The sequence below is a fragment of the Apiospora marii genome, assembly GCF_038362585.1.
Source record: "Apiospora marii strain CBS 49790 chromosome Unknown utg000013l_segment0_segment0, whole genome shotgun sequence".
NCBI lineage: Eukaryota > Fungi > Ascomycota > Sordariomycetes > Amphisphaeriales > Apiosporaceae > Apiospora > Apiospora marii.
Window position 1 is genome coordinate 657,557 of NW_027117384.1, and position 26,977 is coordinate 684,533.

At 54.8% G+C, this 26,977-nt stretch overlaps 9 protein-coding genes across 9 annotated transcripts; 3 read left to right on the plus strand and 6 right to left on the minus strand.

Annotated features, from left to right (window-relative positions):
• Positions 1-64: 64 nt before the first annotated feature.
• Positions 65-759, plus strand: PG985_015354 (uncharacterized protein; the record flags this gene model as incomplete). Its single annotated transcript, XM_066835120.1, has 2 exons — positions 65-622; positions 709-759. 2 exons carry the CDS (start codon positions 65-67, stop codon positions 757-759), a joined length of 609 nt encoding a protein of 202 aa, XP_066676323.1.
• A 540-nt stretch (positions 760-1,299) lies between these two features.
• On the minus strand, positions 1,300-2,176 carry PG985_015355 (proteasome A-type and B-type; the record flags this gene model as incomplete). Its single annotated transcript, XM_066835121.1, has 2 exons — positions 1,300-1,983; positions 2,051-2,176. The coding sequence occupies 2 exons, from the start codon at positions 2,174-2,176 to the stop codon at positions 1,300-1,302; spliced, it is 810 nt and encodes a 269-aa protein (XP_066676324.1).
• A 910-nt stretch (positions 2,177-3,086) lies between these two features.
• PG985_015356 (Nuclear pore complex subunit) lies at positions 3,087-7,602 on the plus strand (the record flags this gene model as incomplete). Its single annotated transcript, XM_066835122.1, has 3 exons — positions 3,087-3,870; positions 3,921-6,113; positions 6,233-7,602. 3 exons carry the CDS (start codon positions 3,087-3,089, stop codon positions 7,600-7,602), a joined length of 4,347 nt encoding a protein of 1,448 aa, XP_066676325.1.
• A 600-nt stretch (positions 7,603-8,202) lies between these two features.
• PG985_015357 (cytoplasmic dynein-like protein 1 intermediate chain 2) lies at positions 8,203-10,329 on the minus strand (the record flags this gene model as incomplete). The annotated part of the gene is made up of 2 exons (XM_066835123.1): positions 8,203-10,122; positions 10,207-10,329. The coding sequence occupies 2 exons, from the start codon at positions 10,327-10,329 to the stop codon at positions 8,203-8,205; spliced, it is 2,043 nt and encodes a 680-aa protein (XP_066676326.1).
• A 747-nt stretch (positions 10,330-11,076) lies between these two features.
• Positions 11,077-11,820, plus strand: PG985_015358 (mitochondrial ATPase- f0 complex- subunit e; the record flags this gene model as incomplete). The annotated part of the gene is made up of 3 exons (XM_066835124.1): positions 11,077-11,100; positions 11,447-11,636; positions 11,747-11,820. The coding sequence occupies 3 exons, from the start codon at positions 11,077-11,079 to the stop codon at positions 11,818-11,820; spliced, it is 288 nt and encodes a 95-aa protein (XP_066676327.1).
• A 1,152-nt stretch (positions 11,821-12,972) lies between these two features.
• On the minus strand, positions 12,973-13,943 carry PG985_015359 (uncharacterized protein; the record flags this gene model as incomplete). Its single annotated transcript, XM_066835125.1, has 2 exons — positions 12,973-13,268; positions 13,334-13,943. 2 exons carry the CDS (start codon positions 13,941-13,943, stop codon positions 12,973-12,975), a joined length of 906 nt encoding a protein of 301 aa, XP_066676328.1.
• Positions 13,944-17,503: 3,560 nt separating this feature from the next.
• PG985_015360 (oligosaccharyl transferase STT3 subunit) lies at positions 17,504-20,098 on the minus strand (the record flags this gene model as incomplete). The annotated part of the gene is made up of 5 exons (XM_066835126.1): positions 17,504-17,774; positions 17,830-18,985; positions 19,043-19,717; positions 19,824-19,847; positions 19,897-20,098. The coding sequence occupies 5 exons, from the start codon at positions 20,096-20,098 to the stop codon at positions 17,504-17,506; spliced, it is 2,328 nt and encodes a 775-aa protein (XP_066676329.1).
• A 769-nt stretch (positions 20,099-20,867) lies between these two features.
• Positions 20,868-21,419, minus strand: PG985_015361 (uncharacterized protein; the record flags this gene model as incomplete). Its single annotated transcript, XM_066835127.1, has 1 exon — positions 20,868-21,419. One exon carries the CDS (start codon positions 21,417-21,419, stop codon positions 20,868-20,870), a length of 552 nt encoding a protein of 183 aa, XP_066676330.1.
• Positions 21,420-22,784: 1,365 nt separating this feature from the next.
• Positions 22,785-26,657, minus strand: PG985_015362 (uncharacterized protein; the record flags this gene model as incomplete). The annotated part of the gene is made up of 4 exons (XM_066835128.1): positions 22,785-25,442; positions 25,496-25,783; positions 25,845-26,542; positions 26,618-26,657. The coding sequence occupies 4 exons, from the start codon at positions 26,655-26,657 to the stop codon at positions 22,785-22,787; spliced, it is 3,684 nt and encodes a 1,227-aa protein (XP_066676331.1).
• Between the last annotated feature and the right edge of the window lie 320 nt (positions 26,658-26,977).

The following is a 26,977-nucleotide window of genomic DNA, read 5'->3' on the forward strand; positions in this document are numbered from 1 at the left end:
TGGTCACGTCAGAACCTGGACTAGCTTCCATCTAGATCTGTCTCGAGATTGCCATCTGATTACAATGGCGACTCTGCAAACAGAAACACCCATTGGTGCTCTCCCAGCCCCCATTGTGACAACCCCCAAATGCTATCTCCGGTCCTATGACCCACGGGATGCTCCTGCCGCGTCTTCGTTGGCGAACGACGCCGAGGTGGTCCGTTTCCTACGGGACCGGTTCCCCCACCCCTACACACTGGAGGACTCGCAAACGTTCATCAAGTCGACGCTGGAGGCGGATCCGGTCCTCGATTTCGCCATCTTCGCCACGCCAGGCGCTGGCGATGAGGGAGGCGAGGGAGAATTCGCGGGTGGCATGGGCCTGACGCCGGGCCGCGACGTCCAGTCCCGCACGTGGGAGCTCGGATACTGGATCGGGCAGAAGTTCTGGGGACAGGGCATCGCGACCATGGCCGTCGAGGCATTTGCGCGCTGGGCCTTCCAGACGTTCCCCGAGCTGCACCGGCTCGAGGCCGAGGCCTACCATCTGAACGCCGGGAGCATCCGAGTCCTGGAGAAGGCCGGATTCACCAAGGACGGGGTCAGGCGCGGCGCCGCTTGCAAGAAGGGCGTGGTTATGGTCAGTTCCCGATTGCTACCGAGTCTCCCCCTGGCCAGTCGGTTTTCGCTCTTTGTAGTATATGCTGACTCACGATCACCCATCAGGATGTGCATGTGTATGGGCTGCTTCGGACCGAGGTGGATCAACTGGACTGACGCTGGAACGGCCAGGGCGGGAAAAGCCTTCCCATACGGATTGCTGCCTACCATTTTTAGATGCGGTGGCACAGAAGCTTCAGAAGGATTAGACTTCGCACGACTCCTAATATATAATTCGAGGGATGAACAAAAAGTCTACCTTGGTATCGCTTGTATTTGAATGAGTATACAGCCACGCATCCACCTGTGCTCTCGTCGTAAGGGCGTATGCGTTTAGTCAGAGATCGTGGCCATGGTGAATAGAAACTTCCCTGTGGAGGTGAATCGCTCCGTATTGCTGGCCCAAAGCGGCCTTGCCGTGTTGAGTCAGTACGCGCAGCGGATAGTAATCAGCATGATGGGGAAACATTCTCGCCATCTTGGCCACAGAGCATGAGGTGCGATTTCCAGGGAGCAGTAAAACCGGCGAAGGATGTGACAGAGCCAGGTAGATTTCCCAGCCATATGGCGCCGTCTATTCATGGCACGGTATACAAATACAAAGTGCTCTCATCAAGACCTGATGTCGTCCCTAACCGTTACATAACCCTGCTACTTTCACGAGTCCACCTCCATCTGCTCTCCCTCTACAGTCTGCACACTGACGTACTTGCCGATTTCATCCTTGGTGATGATCTTCTCGTTCAAAACAGCCGTGGTACCCCGTGCGAACTTGTAGTTCTTGAGCTTCTGACTCCGCTCGTTGGGCTTGACGTAGCCTCTGTGCAGGGTAGTCTTGTCTGGTGTAATGACCGCCACATCCACGTTGGATCCAGATCCAAGATCGTTGAAGATACCGGCTTGGATCGCCTCGGAGCAGAGCTTCATGGCATCTTCCTGGGTCAGCGTAGGCTTCCACTGCGTCTCGAAGACGGACATGGCAGCCAAAGAACCAGAACCCATGGTGACGTACGGCAGCTTATCCGTGCTTCCGTGGGCGTGAACGGTGAAGAGATGGACGCCTGTCGGGTCGACACCAGCCACGACCAGGTAGGCGCCGATGTGACCTTGGTATCGGAAGAGGTGCTGCTTCAGCAGGGTCATGCATGTGACGACACGAGGCTTCCGGCCTGTGGACAGGGAGTGAAGCTCGAGTTGGGAGGAAATGAGGGCGGTGGTGAACTCTGTATCGGCAGCAGTACCGGCACCGGCACACCAAATCTGGGGCGCTATGTAGTGAAGCTTCTCGCAGTTCTTGTCGGCAACGATGGGGCCGCTCGTGGCTCGGGTATCAGCAGCGATCTGGGAGACAGGTCAGTTGGTTATTTGCCCCGGGACTTGGCGTGAGTGCAAGGAGGACAAGACGTACCACCACGCCGCCATCGTATATGCAACCAACGATGGTAGTGCCTGTGCTGGTGGCCTTGGGTAGAGGGACACCGCGCGCATGCAAGGCTGCATTGCGGTTGTAGTTGGAGAAGTCGAAGCCAGGCATGATGGCTGCTTCGAGAATGGGTCGCGGTACGATCGAATTGCAAGCCGACTCCCGATGGAGGGGGGGATTTCAGTGAATGTTGTTTGGGTGGATGGAGGTAGGGTCACGATGAAGCTGGTTATGGGCGTGGTGCTGTCCGGGTCGGGCGCTTCGTTGACGACGGGTGGCAGGTGGTGATTGAATGGATGCCCTCGCTAGTGATGAAGCAGGCTGGAACGCTGACGAACAGCTGGAGCTGCCTTGAAGCTTGGACGTGGGCGCCCACTAAACACGCCTTGTACTCAGGTACCTACGGTTACTAGCCTGAGGTCCGCTACTGGGCTGGATCGATTTGATTGATCAAATTGATTGAAAGATGCGCTGGGGAGAGCTTCCACCCTGGATTACATAGGTACATGCACTTCAAAAAAGTACCTTCCCTACCTCAGAAGACCAGCCTCTGCGAGCGTTGGAACTCGTAATCTACGGTGCTCAGAGTGAGAAACATGCACCTGATGACTACAGTACACATGTGATCTTTGATCCTGTCCCGATTCATTGCGTAGAACCGGCAAGTATCTATGTTGGGTTGCTTCTTGGAGTAGCGGGAACAACAAAGGCCCCGAGCTGCTGCTGGACGACAGCATTCAAGGGAGGGCCCATTAAAAAGTGGCCTTGGCTTCGATAGCTACCTTGCCTGTAAAGGTCAGTCACGTCGTCGTCGCGATTACCTGCCTCTTACATTTACAGCCTCTAATAATCCCATTCATCAGGCAGGATTTTTCTTTCGTCTTTTGTCTTCTTCTTCCTCCGCCCTGATCACCTCCAGCGACGCGATACGCGACAAGACCTCGTTACTACCGATGCACATTAACCCCTTCTAGAAGAGCACCTGGCCCTCTTGTCCGAAACTGGGAACTTGTCAACAGGCATGGCTTTTGGCTTTGGGAATGTCGGCAATGCCCTGGGCCCTGGGCCAGCCCAAGGGACAGGAGCAGGATCCGTCAACCAAGGACCAGACTTGGAACTTGTTTCCACCGAAAACCTCGGTTTTCTATCCATAGCCGGTGACGCCAAAGTCCGCTTCACCTCTGCATGGTCTCCCGCCCCTGCTCAGAACGCCTCGCTTCTCACCATTGCTTCGCGGAAAGGCCTTGTCGCCGCAGCCGGCCCTGACGGCCTCACCGTTGCGACTACCGAAAATGTGCGCAAAGCCTTTGCCGGTTCGAAAGACGCCGACAGCGATTTTCGATCATTCAACCCAGAGCTGAAGCTACCGTTGCCCACGAGGATATGCCAACTCACCTTCACGGCCGACGAGAACTATCTCGTTCTGTCGGCCGAAAATGGAGGTGGTTTGGCTGTCTACAATGTTCAAGCTCTCCTCCAGGGCTCGACCAGTCCCGCCTTCGAGATTCCAACCAACGGGGAGTCGTTGAGGGCCCTGATACCGAATCCAATGCCCGAGAAGGGGGAGTTATGCGCTGTTGTCACAGACAAAGGCAACCTGCTCATAGCAGATATGAAGAAGAAGGATTTTGTCGCCGGGAAGAACGGCCAGATATTGAAGGACCAGGTCAGTTGCGTCGCCTGGAGTACCAAGGGCAAGCAGCTGGTTGCTGGATTGGGCGATGGCACAATACAACAGATGACGCCTACTGGCGACTTGAAGGCTACGATTCCCCAGCCTCCATCTTTGAACGGGAGCTTCTTTGGTATGTTGATGCCGGTATTTTTCGTCTCGAGTAACTACTTACCATGGCAGTTTCCTTCCTGGCCTGGTTGGAGAACGACTTGTTCTTGTCCATTCATATTTCTACGGCCGAACAGCCGCCTCAGTCTTGTTATCACTTGATAACTCGCCAAGGCCCGAATTTCAATTTTCAGAAGATGACGGACCCGGTCGACCCATTCGGGAGCCCCAAAGTTCCTCATCATACAGCAGCACGTTTAAAGGATTTCGACCCAAATCTGCAGGATCTTCTGGTCTTCTCCTCGACTGCAACCCCCGACATTGGCCTGATGTCGCGTTCGAAAACGCCTCTGACCTCGGACATGGATGCAGCTAAGATAACGGGCGTCTTCACAACCACGGAGCTCGCAGACGACTCCAAGCGTGCAACCTTGCCAATGGGAGAAAGCCTGGACAGCGGCTTGCCTGTAGGCACGGCTCTTGACTTGTCGAGTAAAGAGTCTGTCTATAAGCCTATCCCGACTGATGAGATGGAGCAGTCTGCAGGTCCATTGCCGGGGTATTGGGTCCTCAACGATGAAGGCGTGCTATCGGCGTGGTGGATCATTTATAACGAGTCGATTCGAGCAGGCACCACTTATCGCAACCTAATAGCTGCCGAGGGCAGTGCACCTGCAGCAGCTGCAGCAACCCAGCCAGCCCAGTCGAATGCGTTTGGTGCGCCCAGCACCACCGCTGGGACACAAGCTCAGCCAAGCACGTCGAGTCCGTTCGGCGCAGCCAGTGCCTCGCCATTCGGGGCACCATCTGGCCCTGGTAAACCGGCTTTCGGCGGACCTTCGGCGTTGGGAGCCAAGTCATCGCCCTGGGGTTCGCAACCGGCAAGTTCAAGCGCTGGCGGTGCTGCTTTCGGCTCGAGTGCTTTTGGGGGCCAACCTGCAGCCTCAGCCCCGAAATTTGGGACTCCTTCATTTGGCCAGCAGTCGGGGATTGGGGCCAAAGCCTCTCCATGGGCTACGGCATCAACCTCTACGAGCACGCCTGCTTTTGGGCAGTCTGGATTTGGTATTGGATCTGCCAGCTCGGCAGCACCGTTCGGAAGCGCAGCTGGAACAGCGAAGCCATCTGGCGGGTTTGCCAGTTTCGCGAACCAGGGTGGATTCGCGGCTTTGAGCAACGGTGGTGCTAAGAGTGGGACAAGCATCTTTGCTTCAAACAAACCGACTGAGACTTCCATGGAGACCAACAGCAGTACCTCGTTCCCGCCGCCGAGCTCCAAACCAGCAGGGGGGGCAAATGCCTTCGGCTCCCAACCGTTCAAGCTTACTTCTAGTTTCCAGCGCGACCCCAATGAGAAGGCGGACGATGGCTCAAAGGAAGCCTCTTCTGGGGGCATGTCCATGTTTGGGAGTGGGTTTGCCTCTGCAATCGGAGAAGCTGCTGCACCAACTAGCCCTGGCCCGTTTGGAACCAAGGAACAATCTACAACACCTACGACAACTCCAGCTCCATCCAAGTTCTTCTCACAGACCACCACCGCGCCGTCGGGCGGCGGAATCCTCGGTCAGCCCTCGAAGCCCACGTCGAGCATCTTCGGCGCTCCCAAGGTCAAAGTTGAGCCGGAATCGCCGAAGCCGCTCTCCGGGGCACCGAGCGCTCCTCTCCCCCCTGATTCTACCAGTAAGGCATCCTTTCCATTGGGCGAGTCATCATCCTCATCAACAACATCAATAGGTTCCCCAGATTCCAGGAAATCACCTGAAGAAGCTCCCCTGCCTCCCAGTTTCCCAACTTCGAAGAGTAAGCCGGCAGAAAAGTTACCGTTACCACCGGACTCTCCACCTTCGCGTGGCGATGACATTCCACTGCCGCCTGACCCGTCTACAAACAAGAAGGTATACGATGTGAAATTCCCTCCCCTCCCTGGAGAGAAAGAAGAGGCCAAAGCCAAGCCCAAGGTCGAGGCCTCGAATGATGCGCCGTTACCCCCCGATCCTACAACAAACAAAAAGGCATACGATGTGAAGTTCCAGCCAGTTCCAGGGGTCGCATCCCAACCTGCGAAGCCACGGTCTGTCTTTGACCGGGATCCTCCCAAGTCCACCGGGATGTTCATGTTTCCTACAAATCCACCACCCGTCTCGGATAGTGAGGAAGACGACGAGTCGGATGAAGCTGAAGCAGAAGACGCCAGTGAGGCCGGCACCGAAGGTAGTGGTGTTGACGTCGCTAAAGATCTGAGTCCGCCTCCAGGAAGCAAAGATGGTAAAGACAAATCGCCAGGGTTCACCCCCCAAAGCTCATTTGACGGATTGGGTGGCAGTTTCTCGACAATATCTCGGCCAGAACCGGAGCGTAAATCCCTGTTTGATAACACGGGGCAGGGATACCAACGTTCCCACAACCCAATCCCATCAGCCCCCGTTCACCAAGTCCGATACGCGGGGCTATCCCACCAAGGGTAATGGGAAGTGAGCAGAGCAGGTCGTTCAGTGCCCCGGGAATGGCATCACAGCTCCTGGGTGCATCGCAGAGACCCCAGAGCCGACCAATCAGTGGACGAGAAAGCGTCACGGTCGATTCACACATAGAGCAACAGCGCAAGGCTCGCGAGAGGAAGGAAGCCGAGGAGGCAGTGCTGTTGGTCGACGAAGAAGACGAGCGGAAACAGGAACTGCTTAATGCTAGCATCAAGCCGACCCTGGAGCTTGACGAGTTCATCGCGCACGCCGGCCCAGCCCCAGCTGCCGACAACAATATCCCTGCGCAAGTCGAAGCAGTGTATCGCGATATCAACGCAATGATCGATACGCTCGGGCTCAATGGGCGGTCCCTTGCCAACTTCATTGCCGGTCACTCCGAAGCGCTCCGGCATGAAAGACGTGAAAAGGAGGATCTCTCCAACCCGGATGACTGGACTATTGGCGAGCTCGAGGATCTGAGCAGGATCATTACGAGGGACCTAGCCCATGACTTGAGAGAAGCCCGTATCAACGATGCCGAGGACAAGGTAGCCGAATGTCAAGACTTGCTGCGGGACCTCATCCGCGACCGCAGCAAGCGCAACGATCTCCAGAAGATTATCCACGCTCGCTTTGATCCTGACCAGGTCACCGCAAACCGAGCACTGCCATTGTCGACCGAGCAGGCAGGACGGCAGGGTGACCTTCGACGAGATCTGGCCCATTTCACCAGGCTCTTGGCCGAGACGGAAGAGGGCCTTACCATGCTAAGAGCCAAGATTGCAGCGGCTGGCGGCGCCAACGGAAAGGGCGGCCCTGTGCCTACAATAGAGGCCGTGGTACGCACCATCACTAAGATGACGGCCATGGCCGAGAAGCGCAGCGGCGATGTCGATCTATTGGAGAACCGGATGCGGTCCCTGCGGTTCGCGTCGCCTGGCACTCTGAACTTTGGGTCCAGCACCCGGAGCCGCGAGGGCTCCCCCTTCAACACGCCCAAGAAGCAGCTAACCTCATCCTTCATGTTCTCACCCGACAGGTCGTTCCGCGAGAGCACCCCAGGCCACCATCCCCGCGCCAGCGCCATGCGCCACTCGCTCTCGGCGTCGGTGGCCAGCATCGGCGGCGGCATGTTCGCGGTGCCGCCCCGGAAGAAGATGAGCGGCTTTGGCGAGGTCGAGAAGAAGGCGGTCAAGGAGCGAAGGGCCCGCCGGTCCGTCGTCCTGGGCAAGGTCAGGAATGCGGTGGCGCAGAGGGGGCCCGTCGTCATTGCGCTCGACGAAACAGACTGAGCGAAGACGGAACTGGAGGGAATGAAAGGGGGATGGGACATTTTTATGCAACGATTACGACGTTAGACCAAAACACCAAAATCTGTATCACAACATGTAGCAACATGTACCTGTAGTCTAGTTTTCTTGGACGAAAAGAAAAAAAAAAGTTAATAAGGAACCCAGGAGCACATTGCGCATCATTGAAGCCCATCGAATCTCGCATCTGACGTTTGATCGTCTCTGCCTGGTCTGACAGCGAACATGCTCGATGATGCAGTTTGTACTCAACTTATCTATGAGCACCACCACAGGAATCATGATTCTATGATTATACAGCCAGACGTCCCGGGTTCTACTTATGGATCCTTAGATAACTCATATATCAACAGTTTAAATTTAGGGGGTATAACACAAGTAACAACCCAATTTGGCCTTTGGGTTAGGGAGCCGCACAAAACCAGCATGCTCTTCAATATGGCCTCTTCTTCCTCGCCACCCTGCCCCATCTCTCTCTGCCTATTAGCGGGGGAAAGAATATAAATTCACCCGTCTCTTCTTCACATTGGGAAGACTAGTCAAAAACCCACTGCTGCTAGAAACAAAACTTCGTACCTCGACTTATACAACGGCGCCTCCGGCCTCGAGACGCGCAACCAGTTTCTTGACGCTGGACCACTCCTCCGACCTGACGCCGTCCTTACCGCCCAGGTCGGGGCCGACCTCGAATACGGTGACGGCGGCATCGATGCCGCCCGTGGCAAGGCGCTTGCCCTCGCTGGGCTCCCACGCCACCTTGTTCAGACTCTTGCTGAGCATGGTGCGGCCCTCCTTGCGCTGGCTGGGGCTGATCTTGGTGATGGGGATCTCGGTCTCGATGCTCAGGTCCCAGATCTCCAGGTTGCCGGCGCCGTCGACGAGCGCGAACACGCCCGGCCGCACCGGAGACCAGGCGGCATCGTAGACGACATCTTCTCGCACCAGCTCGAGCAGAGGAGCCACGGCGGTACCTTGGGGTTCGACAATGGTGGATGTGGCGGCGGGGGCACGAATCTTCCACAGCTTGACGGACCAGTCCAGCGAAGACGAAAGCACGAGGTCGCCGAGGTCGACGGGACCTCTGGGGGGGTGGAAGTCGACAGACATGACGGGGGCGGCGTGGCCCTTGTAGGCGACGCGAGAGTCGATGCCCGCTTTCGCGCCGGCGCGGTCGTAGCGATGGCAGGGGTATATCGGACCTTCCTCGGAGCCAATCAAGAAATAGGTCGGATCCGCTGCTGGGAAGGCCATGGTAGTTGGTGCTACGTCATCGAATTTGGTGGGATGGGGGTTCGTAAGGGTGAGGGATTCCTGAGGCTGGGCCAGCATGTCGACGGACCAGACGCAGAGGTTGCCGTCGGTGGAGACGGAGATGATGTTGTTGGCGTTCTGTGTACCAACAATATCAACCGAGTAGACGGGATGCGAGTGGCCAGAACCGGTCAGAGGCGTCTTCTGAACCGGGGCCGACTTGGCTCGGGTGTCCCACAGCAGGACCTGGCCCGAGTAGGTACCGCCTATGATGAGGTTGGGGTGGAAGGGGGAGAACTTGGCGCTCAGGATGTCCGACTGGGCGTGGAAGACAAACTCGGGCCGGTCACGCAGGTTGGCGCTCCAGACCTGCACAATTCCATCCGGGTCGTGCGGGGCCGAGGGGTTCTTGGTATACGACGCAAGGAGCAGCTCCGGGAACTTGGGCGAGAAGTCGATGCTGCTGACCATGCGCTTCTTGGACCAGCGCTCATCGTAGAATTGGAGGACTTCCTTGACACGCCGCCGGCCCTTTCCGGCCACATTGCCCGCCTGCTCTTCGTCGTCGTCCAGTTCGTGCACTTGTAGACTGTAGTCGGCCAGAATGTCGTATTCGGAATCCAGCGCTCGCTCGATAACCTTGGTAGACCGCTCGACGAAATCCACAAAGTCGTCCGAGGCCGTCACGGCGTTGAGCTCCTCGTCTGTCAGTTTCCTGGCGGGGAAATTGGACGTGGCTACGGAGCCGTCCAAGGTCGCCTTGAGTTCTTCCTCAATCTCCTTGCGCAGGTTCTGTCGCAACTCTTCTTCTCGTAGCTTGGCCCTGGCGCTCTGTCTCTTGGTTGGCGTGGACGGGGCGCCGGTCAAGTCGTCATCCTCGGGCAGCTCCGAGATGGCGCGGGCGCGTGTTGGCGGGGGTGTCCATTCGTCCGTCGTCTGCACGCCCTTGCTGTAGGAGAAGATCTCTTTGACGGGCGAGGGCGGGCACTCGAAGACGGTTTGCAGAGCGACGGTGGTGAGGATCTGGGGCTGGGAAGGGGCGGCAATCTGGCCGTTGGCTTGCGATGCCAGTTCCGAGATGTCGCCGCTCAGCTCGCCGGCGCTGAGGACGCTGTTGGGACGGCTGCCTCGATGCGCCGGGGATGCGGCGCCTGTGGACACCGAGACCGGCCTGCTCTCTCCGACCAAGCTGTTGATGAGCAACTCGATTTCCTCGCGCTTGTCGCCTCGGCCAGGTGTCGGGGATATAAGCTGTGTGCAAGACAGGAAGATGCAGAGTCAGCTGGGCGCCTCGGCCTAGAAGGACAGAGCAGAGTAGGTGCAGGTGGGACATACATCGCCGGAACCGCTTACGCTGGGCCGACCAGCACTGGACTGGTTCGCCCTCAACTCCCGCTGCCGTTTGAGCTCGGCGAGTTTCGCCTTCTTGGCCAGGATCTCATCTCTGCGTTGTTGCATCTTGTCGGCGCCAGACACCCATGCCGGGTTGGTCCTCGCGTGCGGCTGTTGTACAAAGTCACAATGGCCCGATCTGAGAGGTGAGAAGGAAGGGCAGGAGGAGGCGGCGGCGACGGGTTGAAGATGCAAGTTGGTGTTCGGGGGGTGGGAGTTGAGGTCTTTGGGGTTTCGGCTTCAAACCGATGAACTGAACTGAACTGAACCCTTTCAGGGTAGGCAGTAGGTTAGGTAGTAGGTAGTAGTACTCCGTAGCTTGGCTACCTAAGGTCAATCTGTCGCCGCCAAAATGAAATGCGCGTTGGTGTTGCAGGGTTGTCGTCCCTTGTACCTTACTTATCCCTGAACTAAAAGCATAAGCGAAATGCATAACACATACTTATGCATAATGGGCACAGTTATGCACCTGGGAAAAAAAGCAAGAGCAAATTCCATCCAAATCAATCAAAAGCTCGGCAAAAGCTACTTGAGCTCAGCTAGGTACTTTTGGGTACGTACTTCTTCCCATCACTCAATTGCAGCCGCCGTAGCCAAAGTTTTGCCGTGCGAAATCTCCCGGCTCGACAGGATTGGACTGATAGAGACAGACTGAGCTCCAGCACTCGGCCGTCGCTCCATATTCTCTGACATCAACATCAATTCAACTCTCCTCCTCCCAATCCCGTCAATTGGCATTCTCTCGCCTTCGCGCTTGCTGCGGATTTCTCTTCTATTTCTCTCCTTCATCCGCCAGCCCTCCGATCCATCAAAATGTCTGCCTCTTCGGGAGTTAACGTACGTGGGCCATATTCTTCCTCTTCCTCTTCCTCTTCCTCTTCCTCTTCCTCTTCCTCTTCCTCTTCCTCTTCCTCTTCCTCTTCCTCTCCCTCTCCCTCTCCCTCCCCCCCATCCGGCACCTCCAGGCCTCGGGACCTGAGCGACCCTGCAGGAGAGAGGGGCATGAAAAAGAGAAGGCGGGATCATGAATGAAAGGAAGGGAGACCGGTCCCAGTCCCCTGAAAGCATCAGGCGCCTATCTCGGACCTCTCTCGATCTCCCCCCAGAAACTGCGCAATCGGACAATTTACAGAAAGGGAAGAGAGAATATGACGGGGTATGCTAACCACTATTCTCTCACCAGGTGCTTCGGTACTCCGCCCTCGCTTTCGGTGTCTTCTACGGTTTCAGCCACCAGCGATCCATTACTGCCTCGCAAAAGGCCGCCGCCGCACAGAAGGAATGGGCGCACAAGCAACACTTAATAGAGCAGGCTCGCGCCCAGTACGCCGAGTCCAAGAACCCCAAGCCCTCGTCTTCGGAGAAGAGCCCTCGTACGTTTCTACCTTTCTCATGTCGCAAACCTTCGTCTGGCGCGTGGCCTCATCCCGCGCTTCATTCGTGCGAGCAAATATCGCAGATGCTGACTTTATCCGACGCACAGTGAAACAAGACCCCATGGACCCCAAGTTCGACCTCGAGGCCTACCTCGTCGCCCTGGACAAGCAGAGCGCATGATTCGATTGATCCCTGATCGGTTACCCCGACTTTGGACCAGACGATGGGCTGTAATGTGAAGGAGCGGAGATGGAGGTGGTGGGAAGACCCTGGCATAGAGCTCGCCCGAATCCAAGAGGAACCAGAGTAAGAACGAGGGCTATTCGAAAAAGAAGAGAGTCTCATCCATGGGTTGGAGTGTATGACACTGGAGCAGAAGCTAGAGCAGCAAAACAAACCTACGTGGAACCCTGGCGATGCCGCCCCTGCAGGTGCTTGCTGTCGTAGTGGTCTTGCCTCGGCGGGTTGGGGCGTGTATGATGACGACGGTCTCGAAAAGATAACAAGCCTCATAGATTTTCCTTAGGTTCTTGTGTACATGTGTAATACGACAATTACTAGATCCCAGCGGGTGCCGGTGCCTAGAACCTCGCCCATACAGATGTATACTTACCTTGAATACAAAAACACCTGAAAACCAAAAGAATGCTCGGGGGTACTGATGAGAAGGGACGTCGCATTGGTCCTACATAACTATGTAATGTCCGCCGTCTCTGCTGTTGGTTTACACTGGGTATATTCCAGTCCGGGTATCAGGGAAGGGGGGCTAAGGTATTCATTCAGTAGTGTGTATGTTGGTGGATGTATACCGCCGTCGGGAGAGGCAGGCAGGCAGATAGATATGCGCCCAATTGCTACTCATATCCGCGGATCTTGTCCCTCTTCGTCCTGGAAACCGGTATGCTGGGGTATGTACTAAACAAGTGTACGTTGCTATCCTTAACAAAGTCTTTCCTCAAAAAACGCCCCTGTAGTTTTGGTGTGTGTGTTTGTGTTTTGGTGGTTGTTGTTTTTTCTCTCCATTTTTCTGCATTCATGTCGCTCAAAGACAAAATTGTGCCCGATCATCGTCTCCTCTATAAGGCTTGGTCCAAAAGATGGAATAGCCAGGGAGGGAGTAAGGGGTTTCGTTCAGGCAGTCCAACAAGCCATCCGGTGTAGTCATGGAGACGTATCGGAAAAAGAGGCTTTTGTGTAGTAGTACATCGATTCAAGGCAGAAGCTCGTGGGCAAATGCAGCATGCAAAGGTGTAAAAGGAAACGCCAGCGCAATGCAATTTTCGGCAAAGAAGAAACGCGTAAAATCAAAGGCAAGGCTGATTGGTAGCCAAGCTAGGGTCGCAAAAGACCGCCCAGGCGGCGAATTCGGTGACGAGGAGCTCGTGTGCCCGAAATGGGGATGCCGTCGTCCATCGAATGGCCGGTGTGGGCAAGGAGGGACGAGCTGTCTGCGGGCGGTCGAAAGTCAGACGAGTGACTTGAGAAGGTTGACTCCATGTCGTAGTTGCTATACATATCTCGTGCATCCGGCTTGTGGTATCCGGTGGTCTTGACATCAAAGTGTCTATTATCGGCGTGACTGCTGTGGTTTGCAGTCTTGTGGGCGCGGTCTTCTGAGCTGGAATATTCTAGAAAGGTATCAGTATGAGGTGTATACCTCAGGACTGTGTTCCTGGATTTCAGAAATGCTTACCGAGTTGCTTGGGGCTCTTCTTGCTCGCAGCATCATCACCTTCTTCTTCCTCCTCATCAGAACCACCTCCTGCAGCCATCTCGTAGTGATAGTTACCATCGGTGCGTTCCTCGTCCGAAGGGCAGGATTCTATCGAGATCAAACTCGGTGTTAGGTTACCGAAGAACGGGTTGCTCGATGCCGTCGAACTCTGTTGTGACGAATCGAAAAGCCCTGATCGCTTACCAGCACGCATGAGGTCCTCTTCCGCCAGCTCCTCGGCAATCTTCTCGAAATGGCTCTGGTCATACGCCCACGAATCATTCACAATGCGGGGATAAGCGGCATGGATCGATGAGGCTGGATCGGTTGGAGTCATGGGGGCAGAGCCAAACCCGTTCACAGGGTTTCTGGGTGAGGAGTCGTACTCGCCAAACGGACTTGCCTCATCTTTCGGGAGAGAGGCTGTCAGATTGGGAAACCTAGTGGCATCCGGGCTTTGGGTGCTCCGCCTGGCCTGCGGCGATTCACCGGCACCAGAAGGCTTCTTTTGGGCCAGCAGTTCTTCCACATCGACTGGGATATTCTTCTTGCTGGCTCTACTACCAGGCGGCGATCGTGTTGTATCCATGGCCGCATTGTATGGCTGGCCTTGTGCTGGCGAAGTAAATTCGGAGAACCCAGAGCGCTCGTTGGAGGAGTGAGATGGAATATAAGGTAGAAATTGGTCCCTGTATGACTGAGTGGGCATCGCAATATGATTTTCATCAGGTCCACTGGAGTCCAGGTCTCTGTTGGCAAGTTCCGAAGCCTCGTTGCGCACTGTTGGTTGCTTGTATCTCATATTCGTACGAGCTGGTTTTGCCTGTCCATTGTCTGCGACCGATGCAGTGGTATGCTCGACGCTAGATCTGGGAAGAGTACGAGGCTTAGAGCTGTTCTCTTTCTCATCCTGATGGCCACGACGAGCATCCAATAGTTCCACATTAGCAAGATGGGATCTACGGGAGCCGCCCTTGGAAAGCCGGGTGCTGGCTGACGACTGCGTGGCTGGCGTTGCAGTCTTTCCTGTATGGGACAAATGCTCTGTGGTTACAAGTGAAGCTTGGCGGTGAACTTTGCGTCCTGGCATAGGCGAAGAAGCTCGTGAAGTTGCTTCCTCAGCAGAGGATATGGAATTGGTCTCGCTATTGGGCGCATGATGTGTTGAAGGGGCACGCAAGAAGGATCTGAGGAAACTTCGTCTTCTGGGCTTCTTGTGTAACTTATGGCGACGGCTTCGATCGTCAAAGACATAGTGACCCTTCTGTATCTGTGACTCTGCGCCACTACTTCGGCTCGACGCAGGAGGGCCCTAAAGACAAGTCAGTGATATAACTGGATAGAAATACAATGACAGGAATGCTCACATGTGGGATGAAGAGTTGGCTACGCCCGTCCATAGAAGGTGCCTCGGAGTCTGTGAATGCGGCAGCAGCAACACACCGTCGGCAGTAATCAGGCTCAGCGACTTCACCTTTCTTCAGGCGATGCGTCATATGGTACCCATTAGATCTCATCTTACCACATCCAGCACAAATATGCTTGTATGGGAAGCGAGCAGGCTCCCCGGCATCTTTTTTGGCTGTCGACTTTCCCTGATGTTTTACAGAGTTCTCTGCCAACGCCTTGCTCTCCAGTTCCATAGACTGAGCCGGAATGTCTTCCAACGGCGGTCCGCTGTTCTGTTCTCCGCTGCCCGGGTTATTCTCATGGGCTGACTCATTATCTCCTGCAGCTAACGCTTCGTCGATACCAGCGTCGGCTGGGACGTTGCCATGTGAAGCAGCCCCCACTATATCAACCGGCGGAGGGGGAGGCGGCGGCTGGGAAGGAACTAGACCTGCTGTGGCGCTTGCCATTGGGGAGATATAAGGTGCCATATTGATGGGCTGTTGCTGCAGGTGTTGCTGCGGGTGTTGAGGAGGCATTGGCAGTGAGCCGGGATGATTCAACGCTAGACCTTGTGGGTGCATACACAAACCAGCAACCTGAGGGTTTTGAGGACCAAGCTGGGAACAATAGAAGCCTGGAAACGGGGCAGTGGCAGGGAATTGAGTTGCGTTGTATCCATGACCGCCCACAGGATAGACAGCAGGCAGGTAGCCAGCCATTGTTGGATATGTGGGATAATAGTCAGCCGGGTGGCTCTGTCGTGGCATGTTAAGGGGAGGCGGAGGCGGCGGGAGACAAAATGACGTCGAGGATTGGGTGGTCTCTGAGTCTGTGTCATCATCGTCGTCGTCCGAATTATACAAAACCATCTGCTTGCGACTGTTCTTTGCACTCGAGGACGTGGTTGACTGTGACATGGAACGTGAGCGCTGGCGAGGTTCCTGCTTCGCAGTGCTTCTCGGTGACTGGAGATCCTCAGAATACATTGCTATTTGTCCTGGCTTGCGGCGGGCCTGGGTTTCGGACGAGGGAGGGCTAGCTCCTTTACGCTGAACCGATTTCAGTTTGGCTGGAGGGGACGAGCTGTCGTCAAGGTAGACCTCGATATCCTGGTCGGAGGCTGAAACCGAAAGGGAACGCCGGCGAGCACTCTGCCTGGGCGGGTTATCCACAAGGAGCTCTCTCTCATAATCCACTCTGGATGGGATGCCAAAGCTTTGGCCGAGGATATCGAAGCCGTGTTTCTGCAATAGCTCTTTGTTCTTGTTGGGGGCTGTAGCTGACTTTCCTGACTTCGCCTTGGCCGCAGACGCCGAAACCTCTGGGAGCTGGGGCTCATCGGCCCCTGGTGATGCGTGGATGTCAACATGGCCTCGGGTGCTGTAGATGGTAACATTGATTGTCAGCGACATTCTGAGGCACTTATAACCCTCTCGAAAGGTCAGAGGTGATGTTGTAACATGCGAAGGAGACTGTAGTCCAAGCAGGTGAACTAGGTTGATGGTTCAAAAAGTAGGGGACGGAAGCAAGTCGCTAGCTGCTATGCAACTATGAAGCTGGTGGTAGGAGAAATATGCGACGGAAGATGGACCTATATGCGACGGAAGCCACTTGCGATGGAATCTGGGGAGAGCGGAGGGCATAGCAAGCATGCAACGGGGAAAGAGCTGGGACGGAAGAGGGAGTAGCAGAGATGCGACGGAAGGATCCAGCCTCAAGGGACAACGAGAAGAGAAATGACTTACCTGGCAGCACCAAGGGCCTTGATGGACTTCCACATGCCTCACGCCTTGATGCCCTTGCTCTTGTTGCGTTCTCGTCTTTGATCCAAGTTCTGGAAGATGGTATGGGCACGTCGAAAGAGAGGAAAGGAAAGGAAAGGAAAGGAAAGGGAAGGAGGATGGGAGAAGTTGCTGAAGGTTGTGACCAAGCTACTGGCCCAGACGGGCGCGGAATGAACCAAGACGCAAAGTGTCTTGGGTCAAGTTGCGAAAAGTTGTGAAGGTTGAGGGCAAGTAGCTGGATGGCGGTGGTGGTAGTAGTGGGAGGGAAGGAATGAAGGATCAAGAAGTCAGGTCAGAGCTGGGGAGGATATGTGGGACAGGCACTACATGTCAATGCTACAGTTGAATGTAAGCTTCAATCACAAAAAGGCCAAATGGAGCAGGACTACAGTGTGATAATTGTTGCCTGTCTTGTAAATTTGTAGGACAATCGGCGATTGTTCTGTTGCTTGACATTGTTGCATCTAGGCTTCTACGGGGAGGAGAGGCATGGGGCCTTCCTTCAGAGTACAATCAATCAACTTTTGGTGATATATTTGCATATCTAGGTACATGTTAGGTCAGGGAAGGCTCATGGATTGTTCCCAATCCATCCATAGGCCCAGAATTGTATTGTTCGGCCTGAAGAACAGGTAGAGAGAGAGAGGCCAGGCAACACGTTCTGGAGGGGGGGGGGAGGCAATGAAGCTTGGGCAGGGCAGGGCACGCGCAGTTCATGAGTAGCATGACGAACATCACTACACCATCACACCATCAGTATTTAGGAGCGACAAGAGGCAGGCAATAGTCAAGATAATCTATTTTTGGCACCTTGCTTTTGTTTGATAAATGTTACATACAAATACAAATGCCTTTATCGTTGGTCATTTGTTCTCTCAACTCAAGTCAACCATCGCCGAGGCACGTCATACATAATATATAAGAGGCTTGATTATCTAGGGCTCACTGCCACCTTGAGCATGCAATAGATCACCTACTCCACTCTCAACGCCCTTGGGCCTCGCTTCTTAGTGGCCTTCTTCTTCTTGTGGCCTCGTTCAAACGACGCCGCCGCAGCATGGTCACGGCCGACATTGTCGAGATCCTTGACCTTGTAGATACGGATGATCCAGTTCTCACTGGTGAAGGCCTCGTCTAGAGTGTTGAGCACGGGGCCAGTGTCGGGGAGACGAACACCACGGACTCGGTCCTGGGCCTGTCCAGGAGGGAACATGGTGTGGTAGTTGTAGTAGGACATCTTGTACCTATTCAAGCTCATTAGTCAACTGCCACTACAGGCCGGCAAGGGGGAAAACTTACATCAAGCTGTTCTTCATGGTCTCGGTGGCATCACCGTCAACACGGTACTCGCCACGGGGAGTGAAGAACTTTCGCTCGCTGACCTCATCGGGCCAGATGCCCTCGGCAATTCTCACCATCCACAAGAACTTGTTGATGTCGTCACCCGAGTATCCCAACAAGCCGCCAAAGACAACCAAGACATAGTCGACTTCGTGTTGGCGCATGATGGGGTAGCTGACCTCCTCGCTGGAGCTCATGGCTTTGCCAACAGTGGCGATGTGGGTGTTGTTCCAGGTGTTGTTGTCGACCAGGGTGGGTCGGTCAGCCATACCACCAATCTGGTAGCCGTAGTCCCACCACGACATGATCTTGGCATCCTCCTTGGTGTTCTGACGAAGCCATTGATAGGCCTCGCGGTAGTCATCAATGATGTGTTGGCTACCGTCGGGCATTCTGCTGGCGAGAACGACCGAGGGAGACGAGTACGCATTGGACGTAACCCACGTGCAGTGAAGCACAAAGAGGAGGAGGTAGATGGTCATGATGCCTGAGACCAACCCCTTGGACAAGAAGCTGTAGACACCGACGTAGGGCGAGTTGGCGCTGCGGAGACTGCCAGTGTTCTGCTTGGCCTTCTTGGAAGAACTATCCGTGGCATCCTCTTGCTCGGGGTCCTTGACCTTAGGGGACTTGACCGACAGGAAAGTGCTGAGAAGCTGCGAGGAGGCCATGGCAGCGGCAACACACACAATCGGAGTGAGAGTCAGCATAAGTCGAACCATCACACCAGCGAAGTAGCTTCCGAAGAGGGCATAGACCACGACGAAAACGTGCTCATCCTTGAGGTCTTGGAAGCACAGATAGACACCGGCAGGGAACAACCAGATCAGCATGTTCAGGTCGAAGAAGAAAGCAGGCCAGGCTGTGGGTTGATGCTCCGACACCGAGGCGATAATGGGGATGTGAATCTTGGCGTAACCAGTGTCCCACAGCGAATAGAATCGGCCGGACCAGGGGGCGATGTAGCCGGCCGAAGTCATGGCGACAAGCGCCAACAGCGCAAGCCCGAAGACTGCACCCAGACCAACAAACAAAAAGGCCTTGAACTGGGCGCCTGAAAGCGCGGATCGAATATAGTAAATGAAGGCTACCAACTGGAGGAAGCCGAAGATACCTGGTGAAATGATTAGCGGCCTTTTCCGGGTGCTTTGCTACACGGCAGGGTACTCACCGAGAGCGGGCATGTGCTCGCTGGTGCGAACAGGTAAGAATCCCACAAAGGGAATCTGCATGCTGGCCAGGGTACCCAGGGCATACCAAGTGGTGTAGGAGACGTAGAGTCTAGTGCTGTATCTGCCCATGCAAATGAGGACAAAGGCGTGCAGGGGCACCAGGCAGGTAATGAATGCGTAGCCACCCCACGAGGCCACCATGTAACCGTAGAAGAGAGCACACAGAGCTCCCCACAGGACGGAACCAAGCTTGAGGGCTTTGATCCACAGGTAGAAGGTGAAGACCAGGAGGAAGATGGCAATGGCCTCGTTATCGTACGAACCAGCGACGGATCTCGAGATATAACCGGGAGTGATTCCCATGAAGGCAGCGGCCAACAGACCAGCCGAGGTGTTGGTGGTCATCTCATTGGTCAACAGGTATGCGGCGAAGGCAGTCAAGCCAGAGAAGGCAGGTGCCAACAAGACACAAATGTTTCTGATATCGACGGGAATAGTGAGGGCTCGGAGGGCGTGGTAGATGGCACCGCTGGTGACCATCAGGCCGGGGTACAGCGTTCCTCCGGTGACTCGGCCCAGAGGGTGCCATGTTCGGTCATCGAACCAATCCCAGAAATCGTAGAACCCATTGGCGATCAAGTACTTTGTTGCTCGGAAGTTGAACCACGGGTCGACTATCTACAGGGTCAGCATTTTGTAGGCCGGTACCGCAGGAGACTCGGGGGGGGGGGGGCGCTCCTAGGTACGGTCTGGGAAGGAGGAACGGGGGCATAGACTGACACTCGTGGATGATACTCTCGAAGCCTAGAATGGTGGGCATTTGGTTAGCACACATTTACACGCGCGCACACACACGCAGCAGTTAACACCATGCGGCGTTTTGAGTGGGCAATTGGGCTCGACCTACGAATGACAGAAAACAGACGGCTGGAAACAGCAGCGCCGGCAATAAAGCAGAGAATGAGGACCCTCAGCAGAGTGCGTAGACTCTTGCTCTTGCCCACGTCGGCCAACACCTGGATGGGGCTGGGGTCAGAGGCGGTTGCGACAGCCATGATTGATCTATCGCAGCTGTCTGTTCCCTTCGAACAAAAAAGCGATTAGGGAGTTATGGTGATCATGGAAGTCGAGGCAACCAGGGCTTGGACCGTTGCGGGAGTAGATTGGTGTTGTTTGGTGGGTGGTTTGGGGATGTGAGGTCGGGCCAAGTGGATTCGGAAACCGACTTGACTTGACTTGACGTGTGAATTGAATTGGCTTCAAATTCCCTTTTCCAATTGAGGACAGCTTGCTTCCAGAGCTTGGTTGGAGCTTGGGGCCTCTCCTCTTAGCCTTCCGGGTAAGGTCACTAAAAAGGTGGGCGAGTGCAGCTGTGGGTGGATCAGCTTTTCCGCGCGTCCACCAACCGATCTTATAGGCGCATGGCAGCAGGCAGTGGAACCAGGGGTCCTCCACCTGGGGAACAGCCCGATCAGTGCCGACCAGGCCATCTACATCTGAAATATTCATAGCTTGGCATGCAAGACACAGACGCTCAGGGTGTTATAGAAGTAGAGAACTGAGACAGTATCCTATGGCAATGCAGTGTATTACCACACTCTCTATAGTGTGTTGCTTTGTCTTGAATAAATGGTAAGCTACTGACTTGCGTTCAAGTATCGTAAGGTGATCATCTGCATGTATGTGGTCGCAGCATAGCTACTCGTACTTGATTGGAAGCATGTAGAACCAGTAGTTAGGTAGCGTCTATGCCAATTATAAAACAGGTAGGTATACTCATATTTCAATGGCCATTGAAGTAAGCAAGCCCAAAGCCCTTGCTGGTCAATACGACACCGCAGCATACAGCCCCAGACACCCGGACACCAGCACAGCACCACCCCGATAGAGATTCAACAGCGCCCAGCGGTCAACCAGCGCATGCGCCGTCTCCTCCTCCTCGACGCCGACTTCCCTCTCCTCCACCTCCTTCGCCCCCAAGCTTTGGGCCTCGTCGACCTTCCGCAGCAGCTTCTCGTTGATGGGCGCGAGCAGCCCGAGGGTCCAGGGCATGACGCTGAGCGCCGCCAGGGCCGCGACCGCGTTGCAGATGGCGGCGCCCTTCTGGGTTGTTCCCCGGGTGGTGGCGGCGACGGTGTAGTAGTACGCCAGGGCCGCATGGGCGAGGCCTGGCACCATCATGGCGGGCGGGAAGAAGCGCGACGTGGCGGCGAACATGCGGCCCCACTGGCGCAGCATCAGCGGCGTGGGCGACTCGAGCAGGCGCGGCACCACGAAGAAGGAGAGGCCGAGGTTGAGGCCCGCCGTCGTGGTGAGCACCGCGGCATTGGTGGCCTGGAGGGCGCGGAGAGCGGGGGTGTTGGTACTGGGTGACATTTTATACTTTAGGACTATTCCTGAGTCTTTGGTCGTAGCTCAAGTTCATTCGGCTTCGCAACTGTATACTCTAATCAAATGAGTTTTAGAGGAGAAATTTGATGGATGAATGAACGATATGGTCCAAACCAGCCAACAGCCTCCATCTATTTGTATTAATATGCGTGCTGGGGATATGCGCCGGTGGCTTGTACGCATGATCCCAGCATCTTGGGGTAAACAGCCTAGAAATACAGCTGGCGTCAAAACTAATGACATCCAAGTCTGGCATTTTCCTCCTTTTTCAGATGGGGGCTTGCAAGATCTGGAGATGGAGTTAGCAGAATACACCAGTGCTTCTTCTCTTAGGGACTCCTTCCACGGATTCTAATTTTTGCCCGAATGGTTATGCGTGCTTGCCGTGCTACATACCTCATATGCACAGACGGTATGGATCTTGGGCACTTACCTCAAGCAAGCCGACATGACCCCCCACCCACCCACACCCCGGTCCGGTTTTCCTCCCAGAATCTCCGTAATTCCGCTGCCCTACTTGACTCTTTCTGTCAGGCCAATTCCTCAACGTCCAAAGCCCGCTTGGCTTAGTGGTAAAGCGCATCACTAGTAATAGGGAAATCACGATCTTCTCCGGAAGGCGCGACCGACCAACGATATGATGAGATCACTGGTTCGATTCCAGTAGTGGGCAATTCTCTTTTTGGGGTAGGTGCCAGGTGCGAGTTATTCCTTTTTGTTCCTCCTGCTTCTTTTCTTTTCTTTTCTTTTTTTTTTTTTTTACCCCTTGAGGAAGTTGCGACCTTTGTTTCAATTTTAAAAGCGAGTGCCTACCTTTTTATTCCTAACTTATTATTTTTATTTAATAATATATAAATTTATATAATATATAAATTTTATTTATAGTTTTATAATTAATTATTTTTATTTAAAAGGGATAATAATATAAGATAACTATTTTAATTTATTTACTTTTATGTTATAAAGCTAGCTAAGTTAGTTTAATAAAGTGATTTTCTTCCCATTTATTCCCATATTGCTTCCTTCCCAGTACTTTCCTGTATCGTCTGGGCTCATGCCAGCTAGCAATTGTCGAAAATCACGAGATGATGTCTGTCTCGTAGCATCTTGCTTATGCTTCCAAGCTCCTCCTCAGATCTCCTCATACAGCGTAATCGTTCTTTCATTCGAAGCAGCCAGAACCCAGTAAACGCCACCACCCGCGGCAACGTATTCCGCCCCGGTGGTACAGATCGCCGATTAGTATATATAAAGATGCCTTGGCCCAAGTTATGCATCTATAGGTATGGATAGTAAAGGAAACGAACAAGGGTCTAAGGGGCACGTAACCCGTAAATAGGGAGGGGAGATCTATACGTTGCTGTAGACAACTGGGCTGTTTTGCCGATATCTTGGGATGGCCCTCCCAAAAGGGGGCGGGCCAAGAGGCGAAGGCTGTCTGCTGGCACGCAAAGCCAGAGCTCTTACCGCCTCAGCGCGCCTCCTCTCGAACAGTTTGCTGCGCTCTTGTTCCCGTGAGATATCCCGCATGCGACCTTCGTGATCGGCGTCTGCCTCCGCCCTCATGCGGTCGGCGTGGAGACTCTTCTCTGCTCGGGTCCATGTGCTGTCCAGCTTTCGAGCCACTCCGTCAGGCACACACGTTGGTGGTTCGTCAGCCGGACGTCGCGTAGCCGAACCGCCCCAATAGCACTCGAAATCCAGCTTGGCTTGGTTGTGGACGTCGTCGGTGCCCCAGAAAACAATGGTATCACCATGATGTAGCTTCATCCAATACTTGGACGGAGCCTTGGGGTTCTTCGGCTCATTCGGCTGGAGGGGATTGTTGTTGATGCGCAAGCCGTTGGTCGCCTTGGTGGAGATGTAAAAGGCAAAAGACTCGGGCTCGGGGGACGCACGCAATGTTGCGCTGCCAGCCGAGCGGCTACGCCCCCAGGGCCGGAAGTCGGTCGGGGACCCAGTGTAGCCTTCTCTCCACAGCATTACTCGGAAAGCATACTTGGGCACCTTGGACTCCAGCGGATACTGGTAGACAACGGTGTTGTCCCGCTCTCGGCCCCACGACATGATTGGATCCTCCATCGAGAGGCATATGCCACCGATCAACGAGCCAGGCATCGGCCCCGACTTCGGCGTTGAAACTAATCTAGCCACCGTCTTGCGGCGTGGTTCACTTTCGTGTGTTGCGTTCAACAGCTGACTGTCGGGAGCGAGGGTACTGGGTATCGAGGCTAGTTCGTCGTCCAGAGCGAGCGGGTCTGCCTGAGGCGCGTCCCAGTCTCTGAACCGACCAAGAGATCGGCTATCGCGCCGTAGGAGCGCACGCTGCGTCTCTTGGGGGGCCATCGTCGACCCCAGAGGCTTGTTCCGTTTGGGTGGAAAGTATCTCATAGCGAGGTCCCAAAGAGGAGACTTTCCTGGGCTAAAGTCCTCGTTCCTTTTCTGGACGGCCTCCGTGAAGGCTGCATATTGCAAATGAGTCATTTCCGGGTAGTCGAGGTGCCACGTCTGTCTGTCGGCGCTGTCCCAGAAGGTTGTCTTGTGGAGAGGATAGTCCATTTGCCTCCCCGATTCACTTCTAATGATCGGAGGAACGCTGGCAAACAAACCGAGCTCGCTCTCGACTGCATCTTCTTCCGAGTCGTCGTCTTCCTTTGATTTGATCCTTTTGAAAGAGGGCCGAAGAGCAGCACTTGGACGGTCAAACTCATCACTACTATCATATCCGGGCTTCCGCTTGCTCGTGCTCAGGTCTCCGCCTTCAATTCGCAAGCTCGGTTCGGTCCGGGCCAAGGACTTCATGTTCAGGTTCTCCAGGATGGACTCCGCGCCTCCTAGACTCTGAGACCCAGCGCCTAGCGCCATACTGCGGGAGTTGCCTATAGATAGCGTGTCGTCGGAGGACAAGATGGCACGGGGTTGAGACAGCTTGGGCTGGCGTGGGGTGGATAGCTCGTCGGAATCAAAGCTGTCCAGGATCTCGGTGCCCCCTATGATTTCCGTCTCCCCCGCACTCACTCCAGATAGTGGAAGATTTAGTCTCGACTCGTGAACGGCGCCGGAGCTTCCAAACGCCGAGTTGTTCACCTCGCCCCAGAGTTGTTCGGTGGCGGCCTGGTTGTCCTCGAACGTGTAGTTCTCCTTATCTTCCTCGACGTCCTCGAGTTGCGCGAGTTCGTCCATTGTGAAGTCAGGGAGGGGTTCAAGCAACGCGCTAGCCTCGGCAAGTCCTGCGCTGTGTTGCCCATCGTGGAGGCTTAGCTGAGAGGCACCCTGCTCAAGCCCGTCATCGGAAATCTCATCAAAGGACTCGCTCGCAGTTTCGTTAAGCCACGGGTGGGCCATGAGTTCTTGGATTGTGGCACGGGTCTCGGGGCGCCGGTCGATCATCCTCTGCAAGAAATCGATACCCTCTGCGGAGACATTCTGCTGAACCAACGGTCGCGTATCTAGAGGGCGAGTCATGATGTGGTGCAGAAGCTCGGTGTAGCTAATGCCATTCTTCACCGGGAATGGGGGCGATCCCGTGATAGCGTAGAACAGCACGCCTCCGAGGGACCAGATATCCACCGCATGATCATATCGTTCCCTATTGACGGGCTTCCGGTCCTGACGACGTACCCTGCGGCCATTCTCGTCGTAGGTGCTGTACTCGGAGTAGACCTCAGGGGCACAATAGAGCAGAGTGCCACAGAATGTCTTCAGGAACGTCTGCTCAGTATCGATCATCTTTGATAAGCCAAAGTCGGTCAGTTTCACGATGAGCTCCGGGTTTGTCGATTCTACCAGGATGTTGTCTGGCTTGACGTCGCGATGCGTAATTTTGTTGTCATGCAGGTAGCCGACGGCATCAACCAGCTGGCTCGCGATGATTTTAACATAAGGCTCTGTGATGGCGTTATTCTCTTGGACTAGCTTGCCGAGATCACCCCCAGGGACGTATTCCATGACGATGAAGAACTGGTGGGTGTCCCAGTCGAAATGTTCGATATATTGCACAATATTCGGCTGATTACAGTCAGCGCGCTGGCGCAGAAACGGGCGGGGATGGCATGACTTACATGATGTACTCGTTGCATGATTTTCATCTCATTTTCGACTTTTTGATCTAATATACCGTTCTTCATGAACTTGCGCTTGTCAAGCTCTTTGGCAGCATACGGCAGACCGTTGTATTTTGAAGTGACCTTGTACACAGTTGCGAAGGCGCCTTTGCCGATGACGCCGACCCGACTGTACTTATCACCACCACGCCATTCCCGTGGAAAGCGCTCCGTGTTGAGCTGAGTCGTCTCATCGATTGGGCTTCGTTGTTGACGCCTCTGGTGGGGCGGCGGCATCAGTTTGGCCTAATCAGCGGTTTAGCAAAACCGACATGTTGTGTCATGGGTCACAACGGGGACGACTTACACCAGGGGCAGTGTTTGGGGCTATGATTGTCCGGTCTGGATCCTGACTTTGTAGTCTCCTCAGATAGTTGTTGAGGTTCTTCTGGAACTCTGCTTCGAGGTGATCATCTCGGCGCGGCACTCGGACAATAAACTGCAAGTCGTCGTTGTTTTGGTGCATGAAGATCTTCACGGTCGAACCGCTCTCCAGCGTTCGCCTAACTGCGCCTGACCCATCCTCCGCGTTCTTCTTCTTCAACAGGATGTCGTCGACAATAGTGCCATTCGTGGACTGATCTTCCAGTAGTACGACGCCGTACTTGTTTATATAGATGCGAAAATGGATGTTGCTGAGCCTCCGGTGTGGGTCGTGGGTGAAGCATATATCGCATCGTGTTTGATTGCGACCGAAGGTGAAGCCCAGATGCGGACTTTTGACAACGGAAGACAGCTTCAGGACGATCGCATGATCGCCCAGACCACGGGTGCGGCCGAATTCGCGGGCCCCATCTTCGCGATATAGATCCGAATCGATCGCATCGGCCGCGTACCTGCCCGTGATGTGCGGGCTGAACTCTGGCGAGTCGGCTATCCTCTGAATTTCGCGACTGGCATTTTCCGAGTTTGGGTAAAGAAGGCAGACAATGTCGGATATGTCTTCGTCAGAGAAGCCCGAGTTTTGCTTCCCCAGCCGCCGCGGATCGAGTGCAGTCTGCGTCGCTAAGGAAGGGAGGATTAGACAGGCGCACGGGGGAATGCGACGCAATGCGACGCAGTGGGGAATTCAGTTCGCACCTTGCTGAGTAGCCTGCGAATCTTCTGCCGGGTCATCCATTGGGCAGGAGTCGCAAACGGGCGCGACTGGGCTCACCAGCGCGCCTAGGCCTATGGCTGGAAGCAATCAAGAGCCAAACCGCCAATGTTGTAATTCACCGACTGCAAGAGGTCAGGGTCGAGCAGCCGGCGTCTAAGCGACTGGAGAGCAATGCTTTGGGGAGTGAAGATGGGAAACCGACCGGGGAGCTATACGGTGGAGGCTATGCAGTAGAATAGGTAAGAGGAGATGAAAAAGCGCCCGACTCGGTGAGTGGTGAGGTAGGTTATGTGTGCAGGCAACTATTTCGATGGCAGGGAAGATCGGACGGCGGGGTGATC